General features: G+C 45.6%; 2 protein-coding genes across 4 annotated transcripts in view; both read right to left on the reverse strand.

Moving 5' to 3' along the window:
- Nucleotides 1-325: 325 nt before the first annotated feature.
- PEX19 (peroxisomal biogenesis factor 19) lies at nt 326-6,770 on the reverse strand. Its single transcript, XM_036442731.2, has 8 exons — nt 6,629-6,770; nt 4,753-4,862; nt 4,166-4,331; nt 3,657-3,742; nt 3,286-3,447; nt 1,837-2,013; nt 1,560-1,604; nt 326-1,398 (listed from the first exon to the last, which is right to left on the reverse strand). Exons 1-8 carry the CDS (start codon nt 6,696-6,698, stop codon nt 1,315-1,317), a joined length of 900 nt encoding a protein of 299 aa, XP_036298624.1. The 5' UTR covers nt 6,699-6,770; the 3' UTR covers nt 326-1,314.
- A 3,324-nt stretch (nt 6,771-10,094) lies between these two features.
- Nucleotides 10,095-12,730, reverse strand: part of COPA (COPI coat complex subunit alpha) — a 41,688-nt gene continuing 39,052 nt past the window's right edge. For all 3 annotated transcript variants that reach the window (XM_036442704.1, XM_045582985.1, XM_045582984.1), the window contains 5 exons: nt 12,526-12,712; nt 12,327-12,437; nt 11,843-12,004; nt 11,009-11,203; nt 10,095-10,732 (listed from right to left, as the gene is read on the reverse strand). In XM_036442704.1, coding sequence (XP_036298597.1) covers nt 10,673-10,732; nt 11,009-11,203; nt 11,843-12,004; nt 12,327-12,437; nt 12,526-12,712 — 715 coding nt within the window. In that variant the 3' untranslated portion in view covers nt 10,095-10,672. The remainder of the gene's footprint in view (nt 10,733-11,008; nt 11,204-11,842; nt 12,005-12,326; nt 12,438-12,525; nt 12,713-12,730) is intronic.

The following is a 12,730-nucleotide window of genomic DNA, read 5'->3' on the forward strand; positions in this document are numbered from 1 at the left end:
ATGGCAGCCAAGGTCCATAGATCCCTAGCTCCCATAGGAGGGGAAAGTCAGCTCAAAGAAAAATGATTTATAAGACACATTAACAAAAGTAATGTGAAATGTTAAAATCAACACAAATGAAAGGGAATCCAATTGAAATACTCAGAGAAAGTGAGGAAAGGTCATTCCATCTCCTTTGCCAAATGAGGTATAGATTGAGTGGAGAAGGGGGGAGGACGGGCAGAACCCAGCCCTGCAATGTTTTGTGGAATTCCTCTGCTAATATTACTCACATTTTGTGCAGAAGCGGAGGAAGATCAGAAAAAGACCTGGATGAAAAACACTCCTCACTTAAAATATTTATTAGTCTGGAAAAAGGACCCTGGCTGAATCCTACCCTTTCCCGAACCACTTCCCGAATCAAGCCACAGAACTCAAAGGAGTTGTTTCAAATAAACCAAAATGTACCTGGGGAAGAACAGTCATTCATTCCCTAGACCTGACGTTACAATTACATGTGTTTGCCAGGGAGGAGGGGGACCAGTGAGAATGGTAGATGGACTAGATGAGGAAAAACTAGATGAAGGTGGGCCCTTCTTTGACACAGTTGGAGCTCGGAGAAGGGTTGAATAAACAGGTATTTTTCAAAGAGGAGAGATAAAAGGAGGCAAAGGAAGGTCACGGGCTAGTTCACCCTGACCACGTAGCATTACAGAAAGAAACAGGGTAGCCACTTGAGTTGCTGGAACAGAGCTGAGGTCTCAGCACCTGGAGAGAGGAGAATCCCAAGGCTTCTTTTCCAACCGTATTGTGAATTGAGGCAAAAGCCTCCACTTCCTTTCCCTTTCCAGAATTCAGAAAGGTCTGCCTGAAGGCAAGAGGGCATGGTGACAGACCGATAGCTCCAGCCCAGGCTAAGTTCCTTCCCGTTCATTTCCAAAGGCCCTGCCCAAGAGAACTACTGAAACAAAGTACCAAGATTCTGTCCCTGCTCCCCAGGTCCAAGAAAGGGGAGTGGAGACAAGGCACAAAGACCCTGGGTACAGAGGTGAACATCAACGTGGCCAAATATAACAAGGGATGCCTTCCTTCACCAGTAGGTAGCTGGGCCTTCGCTAGCAGCAGAAACCACAAAAGGGCTCACAGAAATGGCCTGCAGAACAGGCTTTATCCCTAGAAATCAGGGGAGAAGCCTCAGTTGGTATGGCACCATCTTGGACGGGATGCCGGAGGGCAGCGGGCAGACCACTCCCACGGCAACACTCCTGCCTCAGCTCCCAGTGGTTCTCCAGACGTTCCCCATGGCTGGCAATCAGGGAGGAAACGTGTTGTGTTTCACATGATCAGACACTGTTCGCCATTGGCACCTGGTGGGCCTGATAGATTGAGTGCATCCACATCAAAGTTGAGGCCAGGAGGCTGGAGAGAGATGAAGGAACTCAGATAACTGCTTATATTTCAGGTCAGAGCATCTAAAGGCCCATTCCCGGGAGCCACAATTATCACCTGAGGTGGAATCACAGAAGACTAAAGAATTCTGGAAACCTGGGCTCAGATTAAAATCTAGAAGATATACTCACCATCTCCCCAGCCAGCTCTTTTGGAGGATGGCCCAAATCCTGTAGCTGGAAAATAAGGAAAGAGGAACATCAGACAGAGAAAACCCAAAAGTAGCTAAAAGCAAGAATCTGAGCTGTGGTCTCTGCTTTCTCTTGAGGACCATGCTGTATGGCCTCTCTTGTGCTCCCTCTTCCACCTGGGTTTGGCACTAGGGCCTGGACTCCTTCCCAGATACATCCTCCACCAAACACTCCACCTGACAGCCCCATCCATCGGGCAGACAGCAAGAGGCCTCACCTGCTGCATAAGGTCCAGCACTGTCTCAAAACGAGCCTTCTGAGTGGCCTCACTGTCTGTGGGGGTCTCTGCTTCAAACTGCTCACATATCTTGCCCATGACATTGTGCTGTTCCTGATATTTTCCAAACTGTTCTGGAGACAGAGATTCCCGGTGACTCTGCAGCCATTCTGGATACTAAGAAAAGAGAAAATGGGTAGGGAAGAATTAGGTGAATAATGGATAAGGAAGGGCAATAGAATATGAAGAACAATAAAGTACCAAGGAGAGGGGAAGACAAGAAAAGGAAAAGTTAAACAATTTAGTTCAGCATGAGAAATAGCAATGACTCCAACTAATCACCTGGCTATGCTAGCATTTGTCATTGGAGGATGGTAAACTTTTTCCAAGAATGGACAAACAGTAAATATTTTAGGCTTTAAGGGCCACATAGGATCTCTGTCACATATTTTCTTTTTTTGTTTGTTTTGATTTTACAACCTTTAAAAATGTGAGAGTTGGTCCCTAAGCCTGTGTGGCTCAGACTAAAGAGTCCCGGGTTCAATTCCAGTCAAGGGCACATACCTCGGTTGTAGATTCGATCCCCAGGCCTGGTTGGGGGTGTGTGGGAGGCAACCAATCAATGTATCTCTCTCACACTGATGTTTCTCTCTCTGTCTCTCCCTTCCACTCTGTAAAATTCAAAATATCAATGGAAAAAAATATTTTAAAAAATATATATATTACTGATTTTTTATAGAGAGGAATAGAGAACCAGAAACATTGACCAGTTGCCTCCTGCACACCCCACACTGGGGATGTGCCCACAACCAAGGTACATGCCCTTGACCAGAATCGAACCTGGGACCCTTCAGTCCGCAGAGCCAAACTGGTTTCGGTTGGAAAATATTCTTGAGTGAGGATTAACACACACACACACACTAAAATAAAATAAAATAAAATAAGACAAAACAAAAAGAAGAAAGCTCGCTCTAGCTTGTTTGGCTCAGTGGATAGAGCGTAGGCCTGGGGACTGAAGGGTGACCAGTTCGATTCCGGTCAAGGGCACATGCCTGAATTGTGAGCTCGATCCCCAGTAGGGGGTATGCAGGTGGCAGCCAATCAATAGTTCTCTCTCATCATTGATGTTTCTCTCTCTCAATCCCTTCCTTTCTGAAATCAATATATATATATATATATATATATATATATATATATATATATAAAAGATATACTAATTGTGAATACTTACAAAAAAACAAATATCCTCAGTGTGGTAAAGCTTTATTTTCTTAGAAACACAACTCCTCTCCAGCTCTCCCCAATCCAAATAAATGAACATAGGAGGAAAAAACAGATGGGAGCTATATACCAGAGTTTCTCTATCTTTGCAGGCTCTGAGCAGACAAAGCAGCCACAGGAGTTGATACCATGGAGAACAAGGACGACAGGCAGAAATCGTTCACAAACCTTTTCTGTGATCTCCTTCAGTGACGGGTACAGCACATCCTTGGACAGTAGGTTTTGCATGATGCTCTGCATGATGGGGAGGATGTTTCCTTCGCCATCCCCTTCATCCATGCCCAGTCCTTCCATGGCCTTGGTCAGCTCCTCTTCTGACATACCCGAGTTCTAGAAAGGGTAGGAGAGAGGTGAGCAAGTACCCTGCCTTCTTGGGATGCTTGCTACCCTTTCAGGTGGGAAAGAACTATTTAAACTTGCCTGTAGCAAAACAGTGAGCAGGGATAGACTTGAGATGATACTCAAGAGTCTGTCTTTGAGACTCTGCTGGCGAAGTGTCTGAAAATGGGCCCCTTGTGGTTCCTACCTCCCCCGCTCACCTGCAGATCAGTGGCATTTTTGGCCAGTCCACTTAGTGTCTCCTTTAAGCAAGAAGTGAATTCTTGTTGGGAAGTTGCATCACTACCTAGGAGAGATCAAAAGAGCCAAGGTCATTTACGATTTTAATTGTGTGCTTACCTAGACTGACCTGGTTACCAGCCTGGATATGGAGTCACTAGCACTCCAAATGTTAGAGTGCTCTATGGTTACCTTCATAGTCATTTTCATGAATCTACACGGACTGTGCGTTAGTTTGTGCTCCATGATGACACTCAGGACAACGCGACCGCTTCGAATCGATCAGTTTCCATTAAAACTTCCTGTTATGTTCCACCTACCTTACCCCTTTCATCAGCGGGATTCCCATCCCTCCTCCCATCTCCTTCTCCACCCCATGGCAGTGGTATCATGATTGCTACCAACTTGATTAAGAATTTTGATGATCTCCGGCAAGGATGACTTAAAGAGGTTTGTTCAGACATTTCCAGTGGTCTGGTCCCCGCCTCACCCACTCTTCCAGCAGCCTCGGAGAGCTTCTGGAACTGCTCCACCAGGTGGGGCTCTTCCTCAGCCAACTCCTTCATTGCCTTCTCGAACTCTGCAGTGGCTTGGGAAGCCAGCTCGCTGTCGAATAGTTCCTGGAAAAACTTCTCTTGGGAGGCAAAGAGGGCATCCTGCATGCGAAGAGTGGCCAAAATGAACCTCTTGGCACTACGCTGCACCTGACCTCTGACACGTCACAGGCAGAACCTCTGGGAAACACAGTGCCTCCCTCCTACCTCTCTCTACTGGGCATTCTAACTACCTCTCTTAAGGACGGCAAGAAAGGTATCTGGCCTCAGAGGGAAAGGTATAGAGTGGCATTCCCAAATCAATCATTTAAATGTCCTCTTTTCTCAAAGAATTTCCTTGAGATCTACTCCCCCTGAAGTCCCTGTTTCACAAGGCTGAGGCCTGCAAGGGCACTCAGCAATGTGAGGTCAAGGCACCCTCCTCCTATTCCCCTCTGGCTGATAGGGACCTGCCCCACCGCTGCTCAGAGTTGCATACTATCCTCCCATCCACCCCCGTCCCCCAAGCAGGTGGAATTCATACTTTGGCAGTGTCTCCCGGTGATCTCTTCTGGGGCCCTGAAGCATCAGGGGCTGTGGTGGCAGGAGGGGGTGCTGGCGAGGGTCTGGCCTTATCGAAGTCATCAAGAGCACCTTCAGAGACAAGAGACACGGTGTGTGTGTTGGGGATGGACGAGAACAGAAGACCAGGGTGTTTCTGGGCAAAGCACTGAGAGAACCATCTTTATTTATTTATTTATTTATTTAAAAATATATTTTATTGATTTTTGTACAGAGAGGAAGGGAGAGAGATAGAGAGTTAGAAACATCGACGAGAGAGAGTCATCAATCAGCTGCCTCCTGCACACCCCCTACTGGGGATATGCTCGCAACCAAGATACATGCCCTTGACCGGAATCGAACCCGGGACCCTTCAGTCCCCAAGCCGAAGCTCTATCCATTGAGCCAAACCGGTTTCGGCAGAGAGAGAACCATCTTTAAAACTGCCAACTAAGTTTTCTTTTTTTTTTTTTAGTCTCCTTATTCTGGCCCAGTCCTAAGCAAGCCTCCCAATGCCCTCCCCATTACCTAATTTATTGCAGTCGAAGAAGGGAAAACAGGTTAAAGCAGAACAGGCATCTCTCGGAACCGAGAGGAGAGTTAAAAAGAAATTCTGCAGAAACACCTCTATCTACAGTGCCTTCCCTGCCACTCTCTATGATTCCCTACAAACCCTACATTATGCCAAAAACCAGTTTGGCTCAGTGGGTAGAGTGTCAGTCTGCAGACTGAAAGGTCCCAGGTTTGGGCATGTACCTTGGTTGTGGGCACATCCGTGGTAGGGGGTGTGCAGGCGGCAGCTGGTCAATGTTTCTCTCTCATTGATGTTTCTAGCTCTCTATCCCTCCCTTCTTCTCTGTAAAAAATCAATAAAATATATATATTTTTAAAAAACCCTACACTAATACATCTAACAGGAGCAGAGATTCAGAATATCCTCAGCCCTCCTGCCCTCGCTCTGAAGCCCTAAAGGAAATAACCTTTGGCAAGAAAGCAGATGCCACACTCTGTCCCACCCACCTTCCCCTGGGTCCTGGTACTAGTACAGACTGAACTCCAAGGAAGGGCATTCAGCTCTCTCATCCTCCAATTTGGCCCTCCCTGGGCAAAGCTCCTGGACTCCCTCTGGCCCCGTCCCTGCAGGTGGCTGCGCGCCAAGTCACACAGAGTCACTTGGCACCCTCCTCCACCGTTCCTGTTCATCCTCCCGCCTGCCCACATCTCTGGCACTGGGCAGGACAAAAACATTCACCTCTGCCCTGAAAAGCCTGTGTCCTCCTACCAGGCTGCTCGCCAGGCCTAGGGGGAGAGCACGGGGCGAGACACCAGGAGCATGGAGGGCATGGCTAAGAAGACATCACCCTCGTTCAGGAGGGTGGACTTCTCTCCCTGACACCTCCTCATCCTCCGTTTTTCAAAATAACAGGAAAGGAGCCGGCTCCAGCTCTGACAGGAGGGAAGGACGGGACGGGGCCTGGAGAGAGAGGCGGACAGCCTGAGAGGAGGGGAGACACCGCCTGGAAGGGAGGACCAGGGGTGGGAAGATGGGAAGCCCGCCGAGGACCTAGAGAACTTCCCAAGGCCAAGTGAGGGGGCTTGGGGGGACCCAGAAACGCCGTCCGCTGGATTACCGTTCCGCTCCGGCAGGGAGATCACCGGCCCGGCCCTCAGGGGGCTCCCTGCTCCCGCCGCCGCCGGGAAGGGGGCCAGGAGACGCGCTTCGGAGTCGCAGTCAGACCCTCCGCCCCCGGCCAGTCCCGGGCCGGCCTCCCCGCTCCGCCCCAAGCACCTCGGGCTCCCCTAACGCCCGGAACGGGTCCCCACACCCGCCCTCCTCGGGTCCTCCCAGGACGGCTTACTCTCCAGCAGCTCTTCCAGCTCCCGGTCCGCGTCGGCTCCGACCCCACAGTCCCCCTCCGCTGCGGCCATCTTGCTGCCTCCGCTGCACCGTAGGGGGCGGGCCTCCCAGACCTGGCGCCCCACCCCTTCCGCCTCTGCGACCAATGGTAAGGCGGGCCGGGGCAGAGTCGTCATTTTTAAAGGGACAGGACGGTGTGGGGTTGTTTTTCCTTTTCGTCAAAACCATTTAGCTAACGGAGGGGAAACTTATTTGGATCTTTTGGTAGGTTTCCTACGGGCCTGCACACTTTCGGACACTCTTCCTATTTATATTGTCCTCCCTTCCCTTTCGCCTATGCCTCTCCCTCTGGCATTTCAGCGCCATGACTGGCAAGGATTTTACTCCTTTTTTTTAAAAAAAATATTTTATTTATTTTTTACAGAGAGGAAGGGAGAGAGATAAGACCCCCCCTCCCCCACGGGGGATGTGCCCGCAACCAAGGTACATGCCCTTGACCGGAATCGAACCGGGATCTTTCAGTCCGCAGACCGACGCTCTACCACTGAGCCAAACCGATTTCGGCTTACTCCTGTCTTCACTGCTCTTTTTCTCACTCCCAGGTGAGGGCGAAACACTTTGTTGGCTCTCCCGACCCTTATATAAAGAACATTTTTATGCGGAATCAAATGGGCATCTTTTTTCCTAGTCTCCATTAGAACTGTTACACTTAGAACTCAGTGCAGGGGGGAGGGGGGGGGAATTACTCTGGGGCCTTGAACTGAGCAATTTGAATAGTAATAGACCTGCCTTCTCTGATCCATCTCCTTTTCTTTGTAAAGAACCTAACCTCCAAGAGAGTGAATTTGGGAAGGCTCACATAGACACAACTCAAGACAACCCTTCCTCCTCTGGATTGTTCTATTCAGATCTATCAGAATGTATAAACTACCCGAGATACAAATCTGTTTTAGTACTTAGAGGGTATCTACTGTTTAAGACGCTGAACAGTGGAAGATTGATAAATCAGGGCCAGCTGTAAAGTAGCTGACTGGGGATTAGGCTGGAGGTAATACTAGACATACACACACAGTAAGAATGGGACAAAAGCCCTAGCTGGTTTGGCTCAGTGGATAGAGGGTAGGCCTGCAGACTGAAGGGTCTCAGGTTCAATTCCAGTCAAGGGCATGTTAGGGGATGTGCAGGAGGCAGCCAATCTAGAATTCCCTCTCATCATTGATGTTTCTATCTTCTCTCCTTCCCTGTCTCTAAAATCAATAACAATATATTTAACATGTCACCAGTGACTGACACTATACTTTCTGTTCGGACCTTGTCAGTCACTGGTGCCCCCAGCATATCAGTGAAATCAGGTATCGCAAGCTAAATGGAAAGGAAGACAAAACATGCTTGGCACTTAATGTGTTAAGAAAAAAAAAATGGCACAAGATTTAAAAATGTCTTAAGAGAGGTCAGGATAAAGTGCTATAAAGTTTAAAAAAGAAAAATCACATTAAAATGAAAAGTTATTTCATGGTTTTCATCCTTAGCTTCCCAAACACCTGAATACTGTTTCAAAGAAAGACTTGGCACATCCTTTTTCCTTTACAAACAGGGCACAGACTTATAAAATCACACCTGTGCAAAACTTACTGTATTCTTCCAAGCACATTCTGAACTAAATTCTAGGGCTCTCACTAAATTACTTGGTTTAAAATCCTTGCCACTCTAGACCTCAGATTACAAATTAACAATAAAGTTGGGACATTAGGTTCCTTTTCAATTATACTTTTCTATAATTTGTGTCCTCTGATTAACCTAGTTCTCCCCACAGCTGAAACAATTACAGATTTTCTCATTCAATTCCAAACTGCTTACATGTGTATCTCTAATATGACTACCGTTATATCAAGCACATGATTAAAACTAATTGGCATTTCTATTGTCTTTTCATTAATGTAGTAAATAAGCATGTTAATAAGGAAAATACCAGATGGTAATTGAGAAAATTATGTTGAAAACAAGCACGGATCTTCTTTTGTATTATTATTTTTTTATTTTTTATTGCTTTTTTACAGAAAGAAAGAGGGATAGAGTTAGAAACATCAATGAGAGAAAGGAAGAGAGAGGGATAGTTAGAAACATTAATGAGAATCATAGATCAGCTGCCTCTTGCACACCCCCTATTGGGGATGTGCCCACAACCAAGGTACATGCCCTTGACCAGAATCGAACCTGGGACCTTTCAGTCCGCAGGCCACGCTCTATCCAGAGCCAAACCGGTTTGGGCTGCATTATTTCTTAAACTTGCTCCTGCTTTTCTGTGTCTTACTACTGGTAATCCTAACACCTCATCTCAGTATTTACTCACCTCTTGCCTTTCGAATATACAGTGAACAATGTTCTGAAACAGTAATTCACAGCATTTTTTATAGCACTCTAGATTAAGAACATAATGGCTCCACTGTTCATTGGCCAATTTTAAGTTCTTGCCTGATATTCATAATAATTTCACATATATCCATTTTGTTTCCCCAGATCCATAAGGTTTAAGAAATGTGGATAACTAACTTTTTTCATATCCCTGAATTCAGAATAATGTTTATGTTTATATGCAAAGTTAATCTTATAGTTTAATTTTTAAAGTTACAAAAGTTTTTTTGGCCAAAATTTATTACCAATTTGCATATATTTACAAAAAGCATGCTTATAACTTGAGAAAGTGTTACCAAAATAAGGCAGGCTTAGTTTGGGGATACTTTAAGAAAGCAACTCTTAAAAGCTATAAAAATATAAAGGACTAAGCTCTTTTTTAAAAGACAAATTTTTAAAAGATATATTTTTATTGATTTTAGAGGGAGAGATAGGGAGAGGGAGAGATAGAATCATTGATGAGAGAGAAACATTGATCGGTTGCCTCCTGCATGACCCCCAGTGGGGATCGAGCCCCCAACCTGGGCATGTGCCCTAATTAGGAATCGAACCAGTGACCTCCTGGTGCATGGGATGACACTCAATCCACTGAGACATACTGGTTGGGCAAAAAGATACGTATTTTAATCAAAGACACAGTTATTCTACTCAGTCTTAGCACATAGCAAGCAAAATACTTTATCAGCACTGTAATCATCCAATTTAATGTATTTACCTCTAATTAATCTTACATATGTATATTACATATAAAACATCTAGAACAGTGACACATGATAGGTGCTCAGTAAATACTAGCTGAAATTAATAACAGACAAAGCGTTGCAGTCAATAATGGAACAGGGGAGCTATTTGCTTTCCACCATTCTCACAGCAGTTTAATATATCCTAAGAAAAATGTGTGCTTTATTTTAAACAGTGGGCATTTACTACTTTTGTAATTAACCTATTTGTCCCCTAGTTTTCCCTCCTTCTATAAAGTAGTTATAGAAGGAAAGATATGCTTTGGTGGGCAGCTGCACCGAATAAGTAGGAACAAGAAAGAAGCCACAAAACTCTCGCAGTAATTTAGTTTATTTAGTGTGAGAAACAACAAATAAGAACAATGATTATAAAAAAACAAGTCAATAAAAAGTGACGTGCATTTTTGGAAAACCAGACAGTTTTTTTTCCAACTTTAAATTTCTGGGCACAGAGAGGGAGGGTACCTGCCTGGAAGTTGAAAATGCAGGATGTCTTAGTTTGCTGTGATGGAGGAAAAGATGCTACCTTATTTATTACATCCCACTCCTTTCTAACAAAGAGGATAGAAAGGTAAAAGGGAAGAAAAGGATTAGCACTGAAGGAATTTACTAAACAAAAGTTCACCACTGCATTTTCATTTGTTTCTTGAAAGAGGTAAGCTGAGAAGGCAAGTCCAACTGTGACCACAACTGTAAGATTGAGAGAATGAAAGGTCCTCAGAGACAAAAAATACAAGAAGTCAAGCTTAGACATTTATTAGCCATAGAACAAGAGAAAAGAACACTTGATCTTAGGGCAGGGAAAGGGACAGGTTAGGACATGAAGATTAATTCTTGGGTTTGGGGTGGAGACTGAGGAGAATATGATGACTGACCCTATACACAAAGGGGCTTCAGCGAAACTGCAGAGGACTGATCCTTAAACCAATCACATCTTTGCCAATCTCTGTCACCTGTGGAAGAGGAAACAGGAAGAAGTTAGGAGTTTGAGAGGTTGAGTCGCCTAGAAAGCTTAGTTGCTCCACTCTTCCATGAGCACAATAAAGTACTTTGTTATTGTTTGTTAGTGATTGACAAAGAGCAGTGATTGACAAAGAGCATCTAGCTTTACCCAGTATATGTCTCAAGGAGGTAGAGGCAAATACAGGAGAGAAAGGACAACTGTGCTTCTTTTCTTCTCTCCCCCTTCCCTCAATATCCTAGATGCATTTCTCGAGGACAGTACTTACTGTAGTGACCCTGCAGATCTGACCCTTGAATTCAGGGGAATAGCAGGCCCCACTGAGTGGACACTTTTCCACTGGTTTTCCACGGTAGATGGGCCGGTAAGATGCAGCACAGATGTCGAAAGGGTTGTGCATGTCATAATTAAGTTGGTAGGCATCTGTGGGGTTCTTCTCGCAGGCTGCCAGGATTTTCCGGGTCTAAGAGAGGGAAGGAACATTTTATTTAAGAGTAGTAAAAGCTTCATACAACTCAAATTATTTCACCGTTATGGTTTAGTAGTTTCTTTGGTGCAGGATGGAATTGCACTGAATTCGAAATATACTTTCTGTGCAGGACATACATGAAGGGGTAATAATTACCACTCCTGTGGAATCAGGCTTTTCCCTTCTCAACACCAAAGAAGTTCCCTGGATCTAGACCCATATTCCTCTAACAAGTCTGAGTTATCAGGGTCAGGCCTGAGTTAGAACTGGCTTCCATTGCCTTAAAAATGCCTTTGGAGAACACAATGGGACATAAATATGGAGGTTAGTGGTGGTGGTATTGGGAGATCTGGAGCTCAAGGTCAGGCATAGGGTTATTTTCAGGGGCAGTGGAGCTATTCTAGGTTGCCAGTCACTCTCACCCTGGTGCCATGTCTAAATAAGTTATTAGTTCAGTTTCCAGGAACAAAAAGAGGTATCCATGCCAGTAAGTAAAAAGAGTCAAATTTTGTGGCTCTTTTTGTTGAATATCATTCTGTGCTTTATTTCAGCAGCAAAGACCTCGGTCTACTACTCCCTCCCTGTAAGAGCAGACCTGGTTCTTTTATGCTCACTGACGGGGTTCCTATCTACCTGTTGAGCCACCTCTGGCTTGGGCCCAAGTTCCAACAGGCGCCGAGCAAAGGTGGCAGCTGTTTTAAAGTTCTTGAGCTTGAAGAAGAGGTTGAGGGCTGTCCGCAGCACCAGGATCATGTGCACAGGCTGCAGGTTTGAGTGGGTGAAATAGGCTGCCATCTGGTGGACAGAAAGAGGAACACATGAGAGGCTGATTAGACTGTTGAGATAGGTCATGCATAGCTGGTACAGATGCATTTAAAAAAACCACACAAATAAAAACAGGACTGGTGATAAAGCAGGAAAGTCTTCTGCTTCCTAGTTATGGAAGACTGATGAGATGAGGAAGAAGAGTGTAGAAATACATTTTCTTCTCACAGAAATGGGACCAAATTTCTCTTACTCCCCAGATTGAGATCTGGGTTTGGAATTGAAAAATTCAGACGTAATGGAGGAAGAGGGAAGGAAACCGCTTTACTGCTCAGAGGGCCACAGATCTTACCTCGCAGGTGCGTTTCTGCTGTTCCAGACTCTCTTTAGGCAGCTTCTTCCTTTCGATCTCCATGGACAAACCCACAATGTACTCACGGCAAATGGTGATGAGCTGCTGGGCCTGAAGGAAGGGGCAAAGGAAGGTCATGGTACAGGGGCAAGAATGTGCGGGCGCCCATGACTAGGACAAGTAGTAGACCCCTCCTAACCTCTGCAATCTCCTGTTTATTGTCCACAACAAGCAGTGGCACACTGAGTAAGATGGATCGGAATTTTTCCACCGCCTCCTCAAACTTGCCAACGGTGGTGAGCTGGTAGCACAGTTGCAACCGTTGGATGAGGTCATTAAGTTTCAGGCCCACAGCTGGTACACCATTCTTCAGCCCTGCATCCTTCCTACACATGGAAAAGCAG

The sequence above is a fragment of the Pipistrellus kuhlii genome, unplaced genomic scaffold, assembly GCF_014108245.1.
Source record: "Pipistrellus kuhlii isolate mPipKuh1 unplaced genomic scaffold, mPipKuh1.p scaffold_m20_p_18, whole genome shotgun sequence".
Classification (NCBI taxonomy): Eukaryota; Metazoa; Chordata; class Mammalia; order Chiroptera; family Vespertilionidae; genus Pipistrellus; species Pipistrellus kuhlii.

What these genes read in the sequence shown, in the direction of transcription:
- PEX19 (XM_036442731.2), bottom strand. Translation starts at nt 6,698, where the DNA reads ATGGCCGCAGCGGAGGGGGACTGTGGGGTCGGAGCCGACGCGGACCGG. An exon ending in GCTGGAAGAGCTGCTGGAGA is followed by an intron (nt 4,863 to 6,628) that starts GTAAGCCGTCCT and finishes TTGTCTCTGAAG; the next exon opens with GTGCTCTTGATGACTTCGAT. An exon ending in TGAAGGAGATCACAGAAAAG is followed by an intron (nt 2,014 to 3,285) that starts GTTTGTGAACGA and finishes CTCTTTTCTTAG; the next exon opens with TATCCAGAATGGCTGCAGAG.